Here is a 21,919-nt window from a genome sequence, read left to right as displayed (position 1 = left end):
ATGTGATTGGTCAACTAAGGCTTTTTCAAGAGAAGTAAAAAGGTAGATAAGAATGGTGATAATATACGAGAATCAAGAAAAAAAAAAACCGCCATTGAAAATTAAGAATAGTCTAATTTCAAATAGTTTAGCCATTCAGAATTCTTAGGGAAAAATAAGTACAATCTGAAGTCTTTGAAATCAAAAGACTTTCAAATTACTGCTCTATATCTATACTCTTTCAAAACAGATCTCGTTCCTCTTCCCTTTGTCATCTTCTTAATTATAAATAATGGGGGATGAAGATAAAAGAATTACGTGTGAAGATTCAGAACCATCCACAGGAATGAATCACATGCCCTCCATGCATCAAGAAACACAGGTAAATCAAAGCTGTGACAGAATTGTATTTCCTTCATATTCTACCACTCATTTACCAATTCTCCTATCCCCAAACTCAAAGAGTGCACGGCAGGTGTGACTACCAGTTTTCCCAGCTAACATCATTGTCAGTTGACCCTACCTGTGGCTAGAAAAATGGAGAGCCTGTGGAATGCTTTGTGTCTCTGACCTAATCTCTAGAATGGTTTTGGTTTCTTCCTTTCTTTTTATTGCTTAAATTCAAGTAGATTAATGAATGTGAAGTGGTTTTCATTACAGATAGTTATCTTTTTCTAAACTACTTTGGTATATGTGCCAATTATTGCCCTGAATTTTATCTTAAATATGCTTATTTTAAAACCCAGTATTACAAAACGTAATAAAATGTTATGTGACCCAGACATTTATAATACAGGTTGAGTATCCCTTATCTGAAATACTTGGGACCATAAGTGTCTTGGATTTCTTTTTTTTTTTTTTAATATTTGCATGCACCTAATGAGATATCTTGCAGATGGAGCCCCAGTCTAAACAGGAAATGTATTTATGTTTCATATACACCTTATACAGGTAATCTGAAGGTAATTTTATACAATATTTTAAATAATTTTGTACACGAAACAAAGTTGCATTTGATTGTTACTTGTCATGTGAGTTTAGGTGTGGAATTTTTCACTTGTGTGTCATGTCAGCACTCAAAAAGTTTCAGATTTTGGAGCATTTCAGATTTTAGATTTCCAGATTAGTGATACTCAACCTGTACTAAAAATAGTGACTGTGCTAAATACTCCTAGCATAATTCTTGTTTCAAGCTGATTAGCTAGTAATAAAGCTGTGTGTTTTTCCTACAAAGTGTTATACTTGAGTCTAGTCATAAATTTGATTTGTAAGGTGATGATGCAGTACCTATAAAAATGTGTAAAATATATACAGTTTTAAGGATTTTTAAAATTACTTTAAATACAGGAGGAAACAGTTATGAACCTCAAAGGTATAGATGCAAATGAACCAACAGAAGGAAGTATCCTTTTGAAAAGCAGTGAAAAAAAGCTACAAGAAACACCAACTGAAGCAAATCACGTACAAAGGCTGAGACAAATGCTGGCTTGCCCTCCGCATGGTTTACTGGACAGGGTCATAACAAATGGTAAGGATGAATTCAGAAATAGAGGGCAAAAGATGAAGTTGTTATAATGACAGATTCCTAAATAATATGGTTGAAAAGACAAAAAGTTCACTTCTCCCACACATAAAAACTAGTTGGCGAACAATTCACACACATGGGTGGCTCTGTCCCACACACTGAAGGGAAGGACCTAGACTAACAGGGCTCCACTGTCTTCACCTTGGCTTTCAGGATCACTGTGGTCACCACCATTGTGGGAAGGGGGAAGGAACACAGATCAACGACCTTTTCCTTTACTGTATCTGAGTAATTTCACAGGATTACTTTAGGACTATCTAAAACACTACATAAATGTTGGTTGTTATTACTGTTAAGTAATGCAAGTAATATTTTAGCAAACACAGCCCCATTGATACTTCCAAATGAATCCTTTTACTTTATAAGTAAGAATATTGGTTTACAATTCAGCTTATTTTAGTAGAGCTGCTGTTACATAAGACATTTGGAGGATTTTTCTTTGGGAGTTTATCTCAGCACTATTTTGCAAATTTTTAGGGTTGTAATATATTTGTCTTTTAGGAACGGATTTGGTCTTTGGAGGAAGCCAAAGGTTATTCTGCTATCAATTTGACAAATATATGGAAGTTCAGATTCATTTATGCCCTATTTTTCTTCAGAAATGAATTGTGTGCTTATGTGTGTCTGTGCTGTGTATGCTGGCGGATATGTGATATAGTAGAAAAAAGAAGAGATTTGAAAATTATCTATAAAGGCAAATTAGTTTCTTTTTAAGAAGACAATATTCTTTCATTGAGAGTTAAAATTTATTTTTTACATTGATAGATAAAATTTTAAGTATTTGCTTTGTGCAACGTGATGTTTTGAAGTATGTATACATAGTAGAATTACTAATTGTAGCTAATTAACATATGCATGACCTCACATAGCTATCATTTTTTGTGGTGAGAACACATTACATTCACTCTTAACATTTTTCAAGAATACAATATGTTATTAACTATAGTCTTCATGTTGTACAATAAACCTCTTAACCTTGTTCCTCCTGTCTAACTGAAATGTTGTGTCCTATGACCAATAGCCCAATATATATCACTTAGTATACTTGAGTTATATGTGCATGTGTGTATACATTTTTTTTTTCATGGATCTTCAGATTTAAAGTCTAGAGAAAATTACATGTCAAGGCATTGGTCATAGCCTTCCTGCCACTTTCACGTCCCCCACCCAACCTTTTTTTTCCTGGAGACATGATCTTGTTATGGTGCCCAGGCTGGTCTTGAACTCCCAGGCTCAAGAGATCCTCCCACCTCAGCTTCCCAAGTAGCTTGTTACAGATATATACCACTGCACCTGGCAAAACTAGTTTTAACCTGCCAACTTTTAAATGCCTGGAATCTATCCACAATTTTTCACTTTTGTAAATCATATTTTCAAAAGATAAAGATAATTTTAACATCAAAATATAAAAAGAATTGTTCAAAAGCATAAACATCCATTCATCAGCATTATTTATTTATTTTTGTTTTTGACACATATTTGTACATATTTGTGGGGTACAATATGATGTTTCAATACATTTATATATTGTATAATGATCAAATCTAGCTAATTAGCATATTTACCACCTGAAGCATTTATCATTTCTTCATGGTGAGAACATAGAAAATCTTCTGTTTTGAGATATACAATACCTTATTCCTGACTATAGTCACGTTGCTGTGGTACAGAACAAACTACTCTTCCTATCTAATTATCACTTTGTACTTGTTGACCACTCTCTCCCCATAAACCCAAGCTCCTCCGCTCCCCAGTCCCTGGTAATCACTGTTCTATTTACTACTTCCATAAGAACACAACTTTTTTAGATTCTACATATGAGTGAGAATGTGTAGTAGTTGTCTTTCGGTGCCTGGCTTATTTCACTTAGCATAATATCCTCCAGGTTCATCCACATTGTTGCAAATGACAGGATTTCATTCTTTTTTATGACTGAAAAACATGTCATTGTGTATATATACCATATTTTCTTTATCCAGTCATTCACTGTTGGACACTTAGGTTGATTCCACATCTTGGCTATTGTAAATAGTACTGCAGTAAACTTGGGAGTGCAGACATCTCTTCAACATACTGATTTCATTTCCTTTGGATACATACCTAGTAATGGGATTGCCAGATCATATGGTGGTACTATTTTTACTTTTTTGAGGACTCTCCATACCACTTTCCATAATGGTGGTATTAATTTACATTCCTACCAACAGTGCACAGAGTTACCTTTTCTCTACATCCTTGCCAACCCCTTGTTATCTTTTGTCTTTTTGATAATAGCCATCCTGACAGGCATGAAGTGAAATGTTGAACATTTTTTCCTATACCTGTTGGCCATTTGTATGTCTTCTTTTGAAAAATTCAGGTCCTTTGCCCATTTTAAATTGGATTATTTGTTTTCCTGCTATTGAGTTTTTTGAGTTCCTTTTATATTCTGGACATTAACTCCTTGCAAAGTACATAGTTTGCAACTGTTCTCTTCCAGGCTGTAGGTTGTCTCTTTACTCTGTGGATTGTTTGCTGTGCAGAAGCTTTTTAGTTTGGTGTAATCTGGTTTGTCTGTTTTTGCTTTTGTTGCCTATATTTTTGGAGTCATATCCAAAAAGTTATTGCTCAAACCAGTGTCATGGAGCTTTTTTCTTATGTTTTTTTCTAATAGTTTCATAGTTTTATGTCTTACTAAATTTGCCTTTTAAGGCAAATTTAAAGACAATTTCAAAAAAATTGTGTTGAGGAATAATAGCATCATTGAAGTAAATATATGGATGCCCACATATGTTTACTGAAAAATGAGACTCAATTCCATAGTTATACTTTGTGGGCTCTGAAAGACATGTTTGCCATTATCATCTGGGACAATGAAAGCCAAGCATAATATTTTATACTTTAGGCTCTAGATGTGTTTTTAATGAAACCAAGTGAGATTACTTAACTAAGCATAGAAGAAAATCTCAAACTTAGAACATGTACAGAAAACCAGAATCCAAAAATATACACTAGCTGATAAGAAAACAGATAATTGAATACCTTTTCTGTTCTTTCTATTATTTTTTAAACTTTTATTATTCAAAATGTGGCCTATTTATAGTTAAAACATTTGCAATGAAACTGATACAGACCGACATAAGGAAAGAGTAAAAATGAATAATTTTGGGACTCATTTTTTAAAAATATGTAATTGTTCATAAAGCAGCCTGAAAAATGAGGTTCATGGTAGATAAACATCTCATCGCTTATTTTTCTGTTTTTCTGTTCCAGAATTTTACAAGACAACTTTTGTCCTATATTCTTTCCTGTGCCTATGCAGTATATATCAGTATTCTTCTTAAAAAGTAGGCTGGGCGCGTTGGCTCACGCCTGTAATCCCAGTACTTTGGGAGGCCAAGGCAGGCAGATCATGAGGTCAGGAGTTCAAGACCAGCCTGGCCAACATAGTGAAACCTCATCTCTACTAAAAATACAAAAAATTAGCCGGGCATGGTGGCGGGTGCCTGTAATTCCAGCTACTTGGGAGGCTGAGACAGGAGACTCACTTGAACCAAGGAGGTAGAGGTTGCAGTGAGCCCATGCCATTGCACTGCAGCCTGGGTGACAAGAGTGAAACTGTCTCAAAAAAATAAAATAAAAAAGGTAAATCTTACATGTGAAAATTTGTGGTTTTCCATAATCATAAATGAGAAGTAAATTGTTAACTGATTTAAACATGATTTAGAGAAACCTTATAGACATACCATTTGCTATGTATTTACAACTGTATTTCAGGTAAGGCACAGGGAAAGAGAGTTAGAGATTTTTTTAATAGTCTTGAAGTAGAAAAGAGAAAACTCTTTTTTTTTGTTTGTTTGTTTGTTTGTTTTTTGAGATGGAATCTCGCTCTGTCACCCAGGCTGGAGTGCAATGGCTCGATCTCAGCTCACTGCAAGCTCTGCCTCCTGGGTTCAAGTGATTCTCTTTCCTCAGCCTCCTGAGTAGCTGGGATTACAGGCACGTGCTACCATGCCCAGCTAATTTTTGTATTTAGTAGAGACAGGGTTTCACCATGTTAGTCAGGCTGGTCTTGAACTCCTGACCTCGTGATCGCCTGCCTTGGCCTCCCAAAGTGCTGGGATTACAGGCACCCAGCTGAAAAGAGAAAACATTTAATTCTACCTTGCTGAATTTAATGTTAGCTTGAGTTTATGCTATGACAAAGTAGAATTTAGTATAATAGCTGGCAAATCCTGCTTTCCCATTCTACTTCTGATATCACATAGAAATGTCAACCCTTGTAGCTAATTGGGAAACACCAAAAGTCCCTTAGGTATTCCACTGCAGTAGTATCATAAGACTAGAAAATCTGTAACAATTCTGTGAGGGTTAGGAAAAGGGACATTGAATTCAGTCAGTATGGTAGATAAGACTCAATGAACAATCTTGTCACAAACCAAGGAAAGCATCTGAAAAAATATTTTAAGTCTTTTGAAATGATCTGTCAGGAAAACAGGGAATCATCAGATACCAAAACCAAAGTGTAAGTAACAGAGGTCAATAAGCCCTCAAGGTGGCCCCACCCTGGAGGTTTCTACCAAACCTCAGGGAACTTGCGATGGATTTTGAGAGCACTGGGAGCACAGGAGGCTAAGCTAGTGCCTGCCCAGGTTGAGAGAAGTCTAACAGGAAAAAGCATTCTCCTTCACCCACATAAAGTGGAAACCCAGTGTAATGCCAAATTTGAGGTAAACCTGTTCTGCAGATGGGGCCTGTGACTAAACCTGTCTCAACTGTGGTTGCTGGCTGGGGCAAGTGTAGAGTCTCCAATAAAAATGTTTAACTTCATCCTGATTTGTCTCCAATTTCACAGAAAAAATTCAATTTGAAAATGTATCTATGCTCAAACATTTTCAGATGGTCTCGGGATGGCTTTTAAGGACATGGTAGAAGTAAATTCATTTCCCATCTGGGAAAACTCATTCAGCCTAAAGCTTCAACAAAGTTGGACACAGTTCCAAGGGAGAGCTCACTGTTGCAAAAGACAAACTAAAACCTTTAGTTTTAGACAAAGTTCCAAGGGAGAGCTCACTATGGCAAAAAACTACAACAACAACAACAACAACAACAACAAAAAAAAAAAGCAACATGCGAAAGGAAACAAAAAAACAGATTTCAAAAATGTGCATTATCAGAAAATAGAATATAACACATTTATATATATAAATAAGTTAAAAATTAGAAAACATGAGTACAAAACAAGTAACTATTTAAAAAATGAATAGATTTGAGGAAGAACCAACTTGAACTTCTAGGAATGAAAGATATAGGATAGTAATTGAAAATAAAAACTCAATGGACAAATTAGGCAACAGATTAAGTGAAAAAATGGTGAACAGGTGAATAAATCTGAAGAGATTATCTAGAATGCAGTACACACAAAGATGAAAAATATGAAAACTAGGGTTAGCAACATGGAAAAAGAGAATGGGGAAGAGGAAATCTTTGAAGAAATAAAGGCTAAGAATTTTCCAGAACTGATTTTTTTAAAAAGCATGAATCTTAAGCAAAACAAAAGGAAGTCCCACCTAAACATATCATACTGAAAGGCAAACAAAAGAAAAAGTGAAGATGTTAAAAACAAGGAAAAAGAATTCCTTTAAAAAGCTGAAATTAGGTTCTTCAAAACCGGAAAACCAAGGAATAGTATTTTCAAAGAACAGAGAGACAATAACACTCAACCTAGAATTTAACATAAAACTGAGGTATACCTAGAAAAACTATCTTTTAAGAATGAGAATAAAGATAATTCCAGACAATGAAACTAAGAATTTACTACAACAGATCCTCCTGAGAAATACAGCATGCTGTGATACAGAGTGTTTCTGTATCATGAATTAGCTCATATGCAATGGTAAATAGGAGAATTGTGTTAGAGTGTATGGAATTTGCAGTTTTGTGTATAATTTTTCCTGGCCCATTAATATTTTGTATCGTCAAGCAATAGCAAGTGAAGGCAAAGTGAACTGGGGGAAAAAAAGACCAAATATATGCTTTCTTACAATTAAAGATAAAGCCTTCCCTGCATGAGGACCTTTTAAACGATGAAACCTCTGTGGAAGTGCTGACTTTTCATGCAATTAGTAGCTGGTTTAGGGGCTTCAAGGACTCAAACATTCTACAACATTAAGTTATCTAATAGAACACATGTGGATGAAGTGGCTGAGAGTATAAGCTGAGGTAAAGAAGCTGCCTACGCTTTTCCTTTTGTTGAAATTTATTGTATTGAGGCAGAGGGCTAAAATATGGATCAGATTTCGATGGAACTGCTCTGCTTAAAGAAAATACCCTCAAGAATTTCCATCACAGACCGCCTGTGTCAGACACAAATGTCAGTGTGTAGATTCAGTGTGTAGGATTGTTTTGGTTTTTCTTAGTGCTTTGGTCACCAGTTTTGAGTGGTCTGCCCCAACTCTCTTTTTCCCATAAACTTTTCAATTTTTAGTGCACAGTTTTGTAAAACACAAGTTTTCAAACAAGGAAACATTTCTTTTCTTTTCTTTTCTTTTCTTTTCTTTTTTTTTTTTTTTGACGCAGGGTATCGCCGTGTAACGCAGGCTGGAGTGCTGTGGTGCAATCGTAGCTCACTGGGCTCAAGGGATCCTCCTGCCTCAGCTTCCCAAGTAGCTGAGATTACAGATGCCCACCACCATACCCAGCTAATTTTTATACTTTAGTAGAGACGAGGTCTCACTATGTTGCTCAGGCTGGTTTTGAACTTGGAGCTCGAGCAATCCTCCTGCCTTGACCTCCTAAAGTGATGGGACAGGCATAAACCACCATGCCTGGCCTATTTCACATTCTTATAGAAATTCTTTTCCTAAAGGAAATACTTTAGGCAGCAAGATAATTGTCCCAGATGAAAAATTTGAGGCTAGATGAGGTGGTTCACACCAGTAATCCCAGCACTTTGGGAGGCTGAGACAGGATCACTTGAGCTCAAGACTTCAAGACCAGCCTGGGTAAAATGATGAAACCCTGTCTCCACTAAAAAAATTTAAAGAAATTAGCCAGGCATGGTGGCACACACCTGTAGTCCCAACTATGTGAGAGGTTGAGGCAGGAGGATTGCTTGAGCCTGGGAGGTTGAGGCTGTAGTGAGCCATGATTGTACCACTGCACTCCAGCCTGGGCTACAGTGGGAGACCCTGTTTCAAAACAAAAAAAAAAAAGAAAAGTTTGAGATGCCATAATGAATGATGATTTCAGAAAAAGTACCTTTGTAGGTAATTCTAAACAAATATTGACTATAAAAAAAGAAACAATAATGTCTAATTCAAGATAGAACTAAATAATATATATATTTTTAAATTATAGAGAAAAAAATGAATGGTGAAAAAAGTCAAAATAATGGTTCCTTCTGGCAGTATAAAGGGAGATGGATGGGGAGGGGCACATAGGCAGATTCAAAAGTACTGTTAATATGCGATTTCTTAAGATGTTGGCAGTTACCCAGTTGTTCATCTTACTGATACTCTACAGATTAAACATGATTATAAATATTTGCATTTTCATTAGTATTTATTTTTACAAATTATTTTAGATTTTGTCAAAACCTCCATGTGACAACTTATTGATAGTAACTAGTATTCCTGGTTTATTTCAGTTACCATCATTGTTCTTCTGTGGGCTGTAGTTTGGTCAATTACTGGCAGTGAATGTCTTCCTGGAGGAAACCTATTTGGAATTATAATCCTATTCTATTGTGCCATCATTGGAGGTAAACTTTTGGGACTTATTAAGTTACCTACATTGCCTCCACTGCCTTCTCTTCTTGGTAAGTGCTAAATGTTTCCTGTTTTCTCCAGAGTAAACCATATTTTAAAAATAATAGTTTGGAAAGCTTTGGGAAATAAAGGAATAAAATATTTCTGTATTTGCCATGCTGGAGCCAAAAGCCAATTGTTAAATTTTGAGGAGTACTGTGATCCAGTTGTTAAACATGGCAGTTTAAAAAATTAAATTATCGTGGCCCAGGTGCTGTGGCTCACACCTGTAATCCCAGCACTTTGGAAGGCCAAGGTAGGCAGATTGCTTGAGCTTTGGAGTTTGAGACCAGCCAGGGCAAACATGGTGAAACCCTGTCTCTACAAAAAAATACAAAAATTAGCTGGGCATGGTGACGTGCACCTGTAGTTCCAACTACTCAGGAGGCTGAGGTGGGAGGATTGATTGAACCCAGGAGGTCGAGGCTGCCATGATTGCACCATTACACTCCAATCTGGGCAACAGAAAGAGACCTTGTCTCAAAAAAAATAAAAATAAAAAATAAATATATATATATATGTGTGTGTGTGTGTGTGTCTGTGTCTGTGTCTGTGTGTGTATATATATATATATCTGTATATATATACACACTTAAAATTAAATAACTGACATTAAAAACAAGCATTCAGTGCTCAACCCTGAAGACTTCCTAATGTTTTACTCTATTTCCCCTCACCTATGCTCTTGAGATTATGGAAATACTACATAATGGTGTACCACTGCCACCTCTTCCCAACTCCAGTTACAGTGACATCATGTTGTAGCTTAAAATCGGCCATGGTAGAAGTATCTGTAACAACAACAACAACAAAAAATCAGGAAATGCTACAAATCAAGGTTTGTCAAAGTATAAGTCACTTATGTCATTGACAGAGTGAAGTTCTGACATGTATTTTTATTGTTTCATTTTCATCTTATTCATTAATATAAGCAAAAATATCAACCAGCATTCACGGTGACACTGCACTTGCTCATTCATGATATGTGACTTCTTTGCTGAATCAGATAGTATGCACCATTTATTTGTAGTCTGATTCTGTCAAATCTTAGTAGAACTACAGCCATACTTTGTTATGGACACAGAATTTTGACAAACAGTGAAAACATTCTGTGAGAATAAATTGGCTATATAGAATTTACAGTGAAGATGGCTGTGTATTTGTAAAGTGTGTGCTGCACATCCTTTATATCAGTAAAATTTAATAATGTATGTGCCTATATAAAATGCATACTTTTTTGGCAAGCCACTTGTTAAGCATTTACCAGCACACCAGAGGGTATATTTAACATATAATATTGGCCGAGCATGATGGCTTATGCCTGTAATCCCAGCACTTTGGGAGGCCAAAGCGGGCAGATCACCTGAGGTCAGGAGTTCAAGACCAGCCTAGCCAACATGGTGAAACTCCATCTCTATTAAAATTTTAAAAAATTAGCTTGGCGTGGTGGCGGGTGCCTGTAACCTCAGCTACTTGGGAGGCTGAGGCAGGAGAATCACTTAAACCTGGGAGGTGGAGGTTGCAGTGAGCCGAGATCGTGCCACTACACTCTAGCCTGGGTGACAAGAGTGAGACTCCATCTCAAAAAATATAAAAATGAAATAAAATACCATGATTCTTAAAGACATAGCTGAAAATACTCTTCCAGAGGCAATGAGAACTGCCCAAACAAGACACATATACAAATTAGTCTTAAAACTAGATGTGATACCTTTAATGTGTCTTCAAAGAATTCTGCATTATAAAATTTGTTTACCACAGAGGCATTTTGTGTTCATTTCTAACAGATTTATTAATCGCCCAGTTTTAGTAAAAAACAACCTACCTTTCATACTTGCATATATATTTGCACACATTTCCTGAACATTTTTTTTTTTTTTCTGTTAGCTGTATGAGTAAGAACAATCAGGATTCGCTAACATACACCAAAGTTATCTGCTTTTGAACTTGTGGTCAGTAGTTAAAGTTAAATATAAAAAGAAGTAGAATTATTTATCTCTTACTATGCCCCATTTCTCAATGTATTTCTAATTTTAGGTAAAACTAAAGGTATTCCACTTAATTCATATTATTTCTCATAGGTGCTTTTTGTTCTCTAATGTTATTAATTGAATTATTGTTAAAATGAATTGTTTCTAAATATGCCTATATGCTAGGATAAAGGGTTGGCAGACTACTACTCTTTATAAATTAATATTAATTGGAGCCCACTCACGTATATTTGTTTGCATATTGTCTATGTCTGCTTTGCATTATACTGGCAGAGTTGTGAAGTTCTAACAGAGACTTTATGGCCCACAAAGCCTAAGATACTCATTGGCCCTTTACAGAACATTTTTGCTGACCCTTGTATCAAAATTAGTGACTCTCAAACTTCACTGTACAAAGGATGACCTTGGAATTTGTTAAAATACAAATTCTAATTAAGTAGGTCTTCATGGCCTGAGATTCTGCATTTCTAAGCTCTAAGATCACATTTTATGTAGCAAGATCATTCATTCTAGAACTTGGCTGCTCATAAGAATCTCTCGTTCGTTGTTTTGTTCTGTTTTGTTTTTGAGGCAGGGTCTCATTTGCCCAGGGTGGAGCACAGTTGCACAATCATGGCTCACTGCATCCTCAACCTCCTGGGCCCAAACAATCTTCGTGCCTCAGCCTGCCCAGTAGCTGGGACTACAGGCACATGCCCCTACACCGTTTTGGTTTTTGTAGAGATGGGGTCTCACTTTGTTGCTCAGCAGGTCTTGAACTCCTGGGCTCAAGCAATTCTCGTATCTTGGCCTCCTAAAGTGCTGGGATTACAGGTGTGAGCCACCATGCCAGGCCAGGAATCACCTGTCTTTAAAAAGCTGATGCTTTGAGAGGTCGAGGCAGGTGGATCATAAGGTCAGGAGATCAAGACTATCCTGCCTAACATGGTGAAACCCCGTCTCTACTAAAAATACAAAAAAATTAGCCAGGCATGGTTGGCATACACCTGTAGCCCCAGCTACTCAAGGGGCTGAGGCAGGAGAATCGCTTGAACCCAGAAGGCAGAGGTTGCAGTGAGCTGAAATTGTGCCACTGCACTCCAGCCTGGCGACAGAGCGAGACTCCTTCTCAAAAAATAAAAATATAAAAAAAATAAATTAAAGCTGATGCCTAGATCTTACCCCAGAGATTCTGAATTAATTGAAATGGAATATGGTATGGCCTGGACATCAGAAGTTTTAAAAAGCCCTCCAGATGATTCTAATATACAACCTATGTTGAAGACTGTTGTTCTAGACACATGAAAATGCCCATTACACCCATTTGTCTTTTTTTCACTCCATGCCTATTGCAAAAACAAAATATACCATGTTGCAAAAAGATGGAAAGTATTGGGATTTGTGATAAAATGAAATCTCCTAAGGTAACTGAAATCATTCTCAAAAATTACATACATATTTCAACATTCTTTTTTATAGTTGTATACTTGCATAGAGGAAGAAAGTTTACTGCTTCTTATTATATTAAGGCCAGTATCCAAAACTGAAGCATTATCTGAATCCATAAAGGAAACTTATTAAGACAAAATATATGTGATGGTTGCCTGTTATATTTTTAAGGGTTTAACTGAAGTGATTGCCAGGGACGCGAGTATGAGTGAGCATTTTTGATTCCTGAAATGAATTTGAAAATGGCTTCCCTTTGGAAGAGAAGGCAAATCATTATTGAAAACATTTCCATAACACAAATTATAAAAATATAAACTTGGGAGTAGATGAAATGAGATTAGCCATATGTTGATAATTTTCATAATACAAAATGTTAAGAGAACAACACTCTTATATCCAGGAAGACGTTCTTTCCTCCATGATCAAGGGAGGCCCTACAGGCACGAGTGGGGACACGTGCCAAATCAAGATCAGGTGGTCACATTACATCAACCAAACCACTAGCAAAGGAAACAGTGTCCCAGGGAAGCTGTTCTCACAGTCATTTCAGGAATGAAAAGTGCTCTCTCAGGCCAAGAGAGAGCAGTGGCTCATACCTGTAATCCCAGCATCTTGGGAGTCTAAGGTGGGTGAATTGCTTGAGCCCAGGAGTTTGAGACCAACCTGGGCAACGTGTCAAGACCCTGTCTCAAAAAAAAAAAAAAAAAAAATGCCCCCTCATATCCCCCAAAACAAAAAACCTCTTAACGTAGTTTTGAGTTCTTCTTAGGATACTCCATTTTATTTCAGGTCATTGAATGCCATAATTAATTTAGGAGTGGTTTGGACACATATTTTAAATTTCATTAAAGAGCTATTGTCATGATAATGGAATGTAAGCATTAGTGCAGTATTTTTGGCTGGTAAATCATCAATATGTATAAAAATTATATACACCTATACCATAGGGCCTAACATTTCCACTGCTAGGAATTATAATATGAATATAGTTAATGCAAACCTACAAATATATAAGCTCCATATGGACAAGGACCACATTAGTCTAGCTCAGGGGTCCCCAAGCCCCGGGCCATGGCAGGAGGTGAGCAATCATTACTGCCTGAGCTCTGCCTCCTGTCAGATCAGCAGCGACATTAGATTCTCATAGGAGCATGAGTTCTGTTGGGAACTGCACATGCAAGGAATCTAGGTTGCGTGCTCCTTATGAGAATCTAATTAATGCCTGATGATCTGAGGTGGGAAGCTTCATCCCGAAACCATTCCCCCTGCCATCCATGGAAAAACCGTCTTCCACGACACCAGTCCCTGGTGCCAAAAAGGCTGGGGACTGCTGGTCTAGCTCACCTCTTTGTTACTAGGATCTCATACAGGGCTAGCATGTAGCAGGCACTTAAATACTTGACATATGAATTGTGCTCATTTCAGCACTGTTTATAATGAGAAACCTGAAAAATTTCTTAAAATCTATTATTAGTGGTCCAAAAATTATGGAACTTCCAAACAGTGAGATACTATTCCAGCTATTAAAAGGGAATAAAGCAAATATATATGTGCTTCAGTGGGAAAATGTCCAGGATATATTATTAAATGGGAAAAAACCCAAGCCGTACAGCAGTGTATCAGTGTCCTATTTGTGTCCAGCACAAAAGAGCTTATACACACAGAAATATGCTTGAATAGGTACAGAAACTTTCTGGAAGGGCACAGAAGATCCTCAACAGTGAAAACCATTCAGGAATGAAGATGGAAAGTTGCAGCTGGGGTACAATATATACTTGTCACTTTACCTTTTTGTCAGCAATGTCTTAATTTTACCATGTGCATATATAACTCATCATTACTTCTTCCAAAAGCCAAGCCTGTTGATACTGTTGCCCAATAAACATTCCAGAAAGACCATCGCCACAGCATTCAGAACTTAGAGCCTTTCCCGTAGATAAATGGCAGTGATGAGAGACACCTGGAGTGATGCTTTCATGTGCAGCAGGTTGTCTCTCTTCTCCCATCTTGCATCACAAAATATCCTAACTTCAGTAAATTTATTTAGTTGTTTGAAGTATGGTGCTTATAGGGACGAGGTGAGAAGAGGGCACTGCTGGAGAAGCATGGAGGGAAGAGGCTCACAGTCTCTCACAGAAACCTTTCCCTTTGTGTGGGCATGTGATATCAATGAAGGCAGAATTCCCTCACTCACTACCCAGCTTCGTCAGTTACACTCAACTTCTTGCAGTTTCCAGAATGAGTCACTTTTTCTTTTACCTTTGAATAAACTACTGTCTTTTCCAGAAACTTCTCAACTCCCCCAGCCATTTCTTCATCCTCTTTCCCCTTCTCTAAATCCCCCTTCCTGCCTCAGCTCATGTAACATCCCCCTCATGCTTTCATAAAATTGGTATTGTCCGTTTGTCTTGTTCCCTAGAGGCTGAAAGCTTGTTGAAAAGTAGTTCATTATTATATGCGTGATGCATACTCTAGCGTCTAAACTACTGAAGGCATTCAGTAGAGTTGAATGACTGAGTGAAAGAAGAGTCACCGGCTGACATGACAGGGCAATGTTCATTTCATCATAATTGACATCTAAAACCTTCGCAAAGTAGATTATGTGTCTCTTATGAAATTATCTAATCTGAAGGTAAAATAGAATCCATATAGGTATTTATTGATATTTCAAGTAATCTGACATAGCAAATAATTTCAGGGACTGTTTGCTGTTTGCACGCAAAGGACTGACTGAGCTGGCATTGTGTTAAAACATTTTATATGTAGAATTTGATCATACTCTCTATCCAAATGCTGCATCTTGTCTCTCTTTTAAGTTCAGTTATTTTAGGAATATTAATTATTATAAATTATCTTTTTATGTGCACATTATTTTCTTAGCTGCTTTAATTATACTAATTTTTTAATTAAAAGCTTAACTTAATTTCTTCCAAGTTAAACTAAAAGTTTAACTTCATTTCTTCTAAGCATGAGTGAAGTGGTTCCTGGAATTATAGAGTAGTCTCTATAAAATTAAAGTTAACTAAAAATATTTTCTGTATTTGAAAACTAACTAGACATGTTTGATTTCTTCATTCAAGGCATGCTGCTTGCAGGGTTTCTCATCAGAAATATCCCAGTCGTCAACGATAATGTACAGATCAAGCACAAGTGGTCTTCCTCTTTGAGAAGCATAGCCCTGTCTATCATCCTGGTTCGTGCTGGCCTTGGTCTAGATTCAAAGGTATGATGTGTAAATTTCTCATTATTAAATAGGAATTTTGTTTCTTCAATACTTCAAGTATCTAATAGAATCGCTAAGCATTAGGAAATGGATGTGGACACTTTGCATGACATTCTTGAGAATAGAATAGAATTTATTTCATGGAGGATTGTTTTGCAAGTAGGACCTTGTGCTTTGCAATAACTCAAAAGATGGTCTCATTTTCTTCCTTTTTTTTTTGAGACGGAGTCTCACTCCGTCACCCAGGCTGGAGTACAGTGGCTTAATCTCAGCTCACTGCAACCTCCGCCTCCCAGGTTCAAGTGATTCTCCTGCCTCAGCCTCCCAAACAGGTGGGATTACGGACATGCACTACCACATCCGGCTAATTTTTGTATTTTTAGTAGAGACGGGATTTTGCCACGTTGGCCAGGCTGGTCTCAAACTCCTGACCTCAGGTGATCCGCCTGCCTCCACCTCCCAAAATGCTGGGATTACAGGCATGAGCCACTGCACCTGGCCGATCTCATTCTCTTTCTTGGGGAAAGGTAGAGTCTGTCTATGGGGCCAGCACCAAGAATAAAGGCCCCACTTTTCTCTGACATAGATATAGACCATGGTTATAAATAATGCTCATAGTGGAGAAAATAACATATTTTTGGTTTGCGAAGCCCTATGCAAGTGTTCAGGGCTAACTATACTAGCTCAGGAAACTGCCTAATATATAGAATGAGTCTCAAGTATGCCTTTCTAATGCTTTTTTTTTTTATGTGTGTTTTTTAGTACAGGAATGAATTTTCTTGGGGTATTAGGCTCTTCACTTTAGTCTCATTCTGGAACCACAGATTATAAATAAAAATAATGTGAAATTAGCTAGAGATTATGAACACAGATGCTGAAAGCAGCCTGCCTGGGTTCAAACCTGACCCCATCACTCACCAGTTTCATGATCTTAGGCGGATGACTTTAGCCTGTGTCTTTTCAGATGAGGACATCTAAAAAAATGGGGATAATAGTATTACCTATCTTAAAAGGTTGCAGTGAGGACTAAATAAGCTGTCTGTAAACACTTGGAGTACTAAAATGTTTGTTAAATACAACTCATTACCTTGAAAACTCATGATGACCCAGACATTGCCCATATACTGAAGAGAAAGCGTTGAAGGTCATCTTCTCTGCACATCTTCAAAGGATTATATTAGGATGTCTGCTTTTCTGTTTCAGGCCCTGAAGAAGTTAAAGGGCGTTTGTGTAAGACTGTCCATGGGTCCCTGTATTGTGGAGGCGTGTACATCTGCTCTTATGGCCCATTACCTGCTGGGTTTACCATGGCAATGGGGATTTATACTGGGGTAATGATTGTTTCTTTGTCATGGAAAATATGTAGGGACATTTAGGGCTTTCTCTGATTCCATACAAGAGAATGCATAATAGAATTTTCTTATAGATATCAGAAAATGCAACATAGATGTTACAGCATAATCTAAATATTCTAACTTCAGAATTTTCCACAGGTAACCTAATCAGTTCACAACAGGCTTTACTCTTGCACTCTAGAGACATAGGTTAAAATGTTATAAGCATGACATATTTGCTTGATAATTGATTAAGCCAAATTAAAAATAGGCAAAAGAACACTAAGAGTTCTGCACCTAAGGAGGGGCCAGAAGTTTATATGTTAGTAGGCGCTAACTCGTATAGTTAGCTCCTACTATTCAAACTGTTGAAGAAATCGTGGTCTTTTGCCTACACCTGATTCAATGCCTGTTAAAAGAGATACCGGATTCCACCTAAAGTCTGCACAAAGGATAAAAAACACAGCAGCAGTGATCAACAGCTACTATTGTTTTCCTCCTGTCATCAGACTATTATGACTTGGCAGTTCTGCCATCTCTTCCTTCCACTGTCAATTCTTCCAACGGTTAAGAGCCACACAAAGTAAATAAATAAGAAAGGACTTAGTAAGAATTTAGTGCTACAAGTATACATATGTAACAAACCTGCACGTTATGCACATGTACCCTACAACTTAAAGTATAATAATAATAAATAAATTAAAAAAAAAAAAAATACAGAAACTTTACTCAGATATAATTCTAAAAAAAAAAAAAAAAAGAATTTAGTGCTAATAAGTAGGCAAGAAGTAAGAAATTCTCCTCATGGTTAAGACTCTGGAACTCTCCTCTCTGGATTCAAATCCCAGCCTTGTGATTTTCCAGTGTGTGATCTTTAACAAGTATTTAATCTCTCTGTGCCTCAGTTTCCTCAATTATAAAATTAAAATAGATTGCATCTATCTTATAGGGTTGTTGTGAGGATTAAATTAGCCAATACGTGTAAAGTCCTCAAAATGTTATTTGGTACATAGTAAGTACTGTAAAATGCTTTCAGCTGTTACCACTGCTGTGGTTACTGGTATCAATGTGACTGTCATATCGTTTTCTTCTAATATGTTGCCTTATTTGACATAGCAAGCCCTGATAGAAGGCCCAGCATCACTGGGTTCCAAATCAGAAAGTCCATGCATTGCTTTTCAAACCTCATAACATGAATTTTTTGTTTAAAGAAAGCCAGCATCCTGGGGCCTACCCTCATTAGGCCTTCTATACCACTAGTAAGTATATATTTTTAGGCAACCTATGTAGTCTGAAGCAGGTTGTCTATGGCTACATTTTAAAAAACAGTGTTCTGTAGAAGTTTTACACATATGTGTTTTTCTGGATTCATGCTTCTCTGCCATTTGAAAGACTATAGTTGTCCAAAGTATAACCCATAAAAAAATGGAGGGTATTATAATTTCAAAATAGTAATAAGTAAGATGTTATCATAAATATTTAAAGTGCTGTCTGCCTAGTTTTGTTTTAGGTGCTGTATCTCCAGCTGTCGTGGTGCCTTCAATGCTCCTTCTGCAGGGAGGAGGCTATGGTGTTGAGAAGGGTGTCCCGACCTTGCTCATGGCAGCTGGCAGCTTTGATGACATTCTGGCCATCACTGGCTTCAACACATGCTTGGGCATAGCCTTTTCCACAGGTAACCTAATCAGTTCACAACAGGCTTTACTCTTGCACTCTAAAGACGTAGGTTAAAATGTTATAAGCATGACATATTTGCTTGATAATTGATTAAGGCAAATTAAAAATAGGCAAAAGAACACTAAGAGTTCTGCACCTAAGGTGGGGCCAGAAGCTGGCTATCTTTACTCTCTTCCTCCCTCTAGATAGAGACTGCTCAAGTAGCATGCAGTAGGTGCAGTACGGGGGGCAGGGGCGGGGTGGGGGGGCGGGGGTACAAGGTAGAAAAATTTAAAGAACAGTTTCTGCTTGAAGTGATCCAGGAACGTTCAGGCTTCACACAAAAGATGTGTGGAGACTTCACACAAAAGATGAGTAGGTTTTTCGAGGAGCACAAATGACAGAGAGCAGTCCAAGTGAAAGGAACAGCATGCCTTTAAAATAAGTACAGTTTCTCTTCTCTCCTCTTCAGCTTTTTATGGTAATAACAGCAATGATTTTAATGGATGTCCTATTAATATTTAGTAAGTGTCTGAAATTGAGGCATTTTGTTTCAAGTATAATAAAAGAGGAACTTAAGTTATTTTTTCTCCCACTGTTGTTCAACACCTATATTAAACTGATGTGAACGGATACTACGCTTGATCTTAGCCAAAAGGCCAAAAGCAGTTCAACACTTATTATCCTGTGGTACAGCACAAATTTAAGTTCATTTCTTAATCTTATGTTCAAAATTGGGAAATAAAATTTGCAACATTATATGATTGACAAAGTATAATTGTAATCTAAGTTTAGCTTTAGATTCTGTAGTGGGAACACATCTTCTTGGCAGGTTATACATTTTTGTTATCTCCCTATAGTTATCTTCCCATTCTATGATTGTGTATGATTTATGCCTGTTACCTAGAATCCCACCCTTTCTCATTGCTCCGGAGCCTGCCTTCCATTCATTCCCTGGTAAATTGATTTTCTCAAAACATTGTTTTCATTACATTTCTTTCTTGTTCAAGAACCCTTGAGGATGCGGATGCTCTGTTACCTATTAAGTCAAACTCATACTCCTATTTTTAATGCTACTACACATATCCAAATTTATGTTCTTACCGCTTTCCTGGTATACACCTTTAAAACAATTTTTCTCAGCCTTAGCATCACACTAGAATTACCTGGGCGGTTTTTAAAAATACTCTTATGTAGGTCCTATCTTAGACCAATTAAATCAGAACCTTTGGGAGTGGAAACCAGTGCCGCTTGGATTAGGAACCACAGCTTTAGAGCAACAGAGTTTGCATTAGAATCATGGTGATGGGAGGAGAAAGGACAGAGGCAGTCAGGTTTTCATAAGCTACAGCTCAAAGAACCTTCCTAGTGGACTCTGCTGTGTTTCCTCTCCCCGCCCCTCCCCCCCCACCCCACCAACTAAGTGTGGTCCTTAGACCTTTTGGATCTGAGCCCTGCCAGACTTACTGAATCAGATTTTTAGGGGTGGGGCCCAAGACATTTTTTTTAACACCTCAATATACCAGAGACTAAAGCTAATTAGCTACTTTCTACACATTCATAGTAAATTATTACCACAATAGCTTAAGCATAATGCTACTATCACAGCTAGATGCTTTTAACAGTCATAGCATTACCTGGTAGAAAGCTATCCTTACTTCAGAGGTAATTTTATTTAGATAAGAAGGATGATTGCCATAATAACAACAGACCACAGAAACTAGTTAGTACATTTTTTCTTAGGACAGTCTGTGAAGAAGAGCTTAATGTGTGGAGAAGCTTTAATATAATTTTCTGCACAATGTGCTAACAAAAAAATTTTTTTAATTGAAGTTTCCTAAATCCTATATGCTATGGGGGAAAATGTAGGTTCTACTTACATGTTTAAGAATATGGAAAGCAGAAACTGTCTTTAAAATTTTTCTTCTTTGTAATTAGAGGCTTTATGTTGATGATTGTGGAATAAAACTTGTATTTGTTGGATTTAGAGCTCTTAAGTTTTTTAAAATGTATTTTTCAGGCTCCACTGTCTTTAACGTCCTCAGAGGAGTTTTGGAGGTGGTAATTGGTGTGGCAACTGGATCTGTTCTTGGATTTTTCATTCAGTACTTTCCAAGCCGTGACCAGGTGAAAAAATAATATGTGGGAAAGTTGTGCTCTTAAATATCATTGGGAAAACATTCTAGAACACTTCCTTCAAAGACAGATGTGAAGGGCATGTTTGTGCAAGTGGTCCCTCATTTTAAAATTGCTTAGTGCCATCCATGAGATTTATGAAGTGGACTCAATACGGAAGATTTTAATGCAGTCCTGTAATGGGTTTCTATTTTATATTCTGTACATTTCAAATTTCATTGTAAAACAAATATCAGTTCCAAAGTAATAGGATATGCAAGTTTTTTAAATGTTCATAATACTCAACTAAACCCAGATGTGTAGTAGCTTTTTTGTACCCTTTTTTAGTATCAAAATACCTTAGATTCTAGCCAGGCCTGGTAGTCCCAGCTACTCAGGAGGCTGAGGCAAAAGGATCCCTCTGGGAGTTTGAGTCCAGTCTGGCAACATAGCAAGAGCCCATATCTAATACATACATGCATACACACATACATAAATCAGTCAGTCATCATCTAGTGCCACTTTGTTCAGTACAGTAGCCACTAGCTACACGTGACTATAGCAGATACAGAACATTTCCATCATCACTAAACATTCTGTTGGAAAGCACTGCTCTACTACAACCCACAAAATAGTTCATAAAGAGATTTCTATTACTATGACCATTTTACTGATAAGGAAATTGAGGCTTAGGCAGGATAAGTGACTTGAACAAAGTCACATAGCTAGAAAGCAGTGGAACTGGGAATGAACTCAGGTAATTCACCTTCAGAGCTTGCATGCTTTGCCAAGTCAAGCACTTTTAAAGACCTACTTTCTAA

At 37.1% G+C, this 21,919-nt stretch overlaps 1 protein-coding gene across 20 annotated transcripts in view; it reads left to right on the top strand.

Moving 5' to 3' along the window:
* SLC9B2 (solute carrier family 9 member B2) overlaps positions 1 to 21,919 on the top strand; it is a 58,006-nt gene that overhangs the window by 12,699 nt on the left and 23,388 nt on the right. For 14 of the 20 annotated variants that reach the window (XM_005555573.5, XM_074040233.1, XM_065545282.2 and 11 more), the window contains exons 2-8: positions 230 to 361; positions 1,327 to 1,507; positions 9,192 to 9,362; positions 15,851 to 15,993; positions 17,197 to 17,324; positions 18,827 to 19,002; positions 21,004 to 21,110. In XM_005555573.5, the coding sequence (XP_005555630.2) occupies positions 272 to 361; positions 1,327 to 1,507; positions 9,192 to 9,362; positions 15,851 to 15,993; positions 17,197 to 17,324; positions 18,827 to 19,002; positions 21,004 to 21,110 (996 nt within the window). In that variant the 5' untranslated portion in view covers positions 230 to 271. Of the gene's footprint in view, positions 1 to 229; positions 362 to 1,326; positions 1,508 to 4,816; positions 5,189 to 9,191; positions 9,363 to 15,850; positions 15,994 to 17,196; positions 17,325 to 18,826; positions 19,003 to 21,003; positions 21,111 to 21,919 lie in introns of those variants that run through there. The other 6 variants (XM_074040243.1, XM_074040241.1, XM_074040242.1 and 3 more) reach the window with 3 other exon arrangements.

Source organism: Macaca fascicularis, chromosome 5 (assembly GCF_037993035.2).
Source record: "Macaca fascicularis isolate 582-1 chromosome 5, T2T-MFA8v1.1".
Classification (NCBI taxonomy): domain Eukaryota; kingdom Metazoa; phylum Chordata; class Mammalia; order Primates; family Cercopithecidae; genus Macaca; species Macaca fascicularis.
The sequence above is the reverse complement of the archived record's forward strand: the minus strand, read 5'-3'. Positions and strand labels throughout refer to the sequence as shown.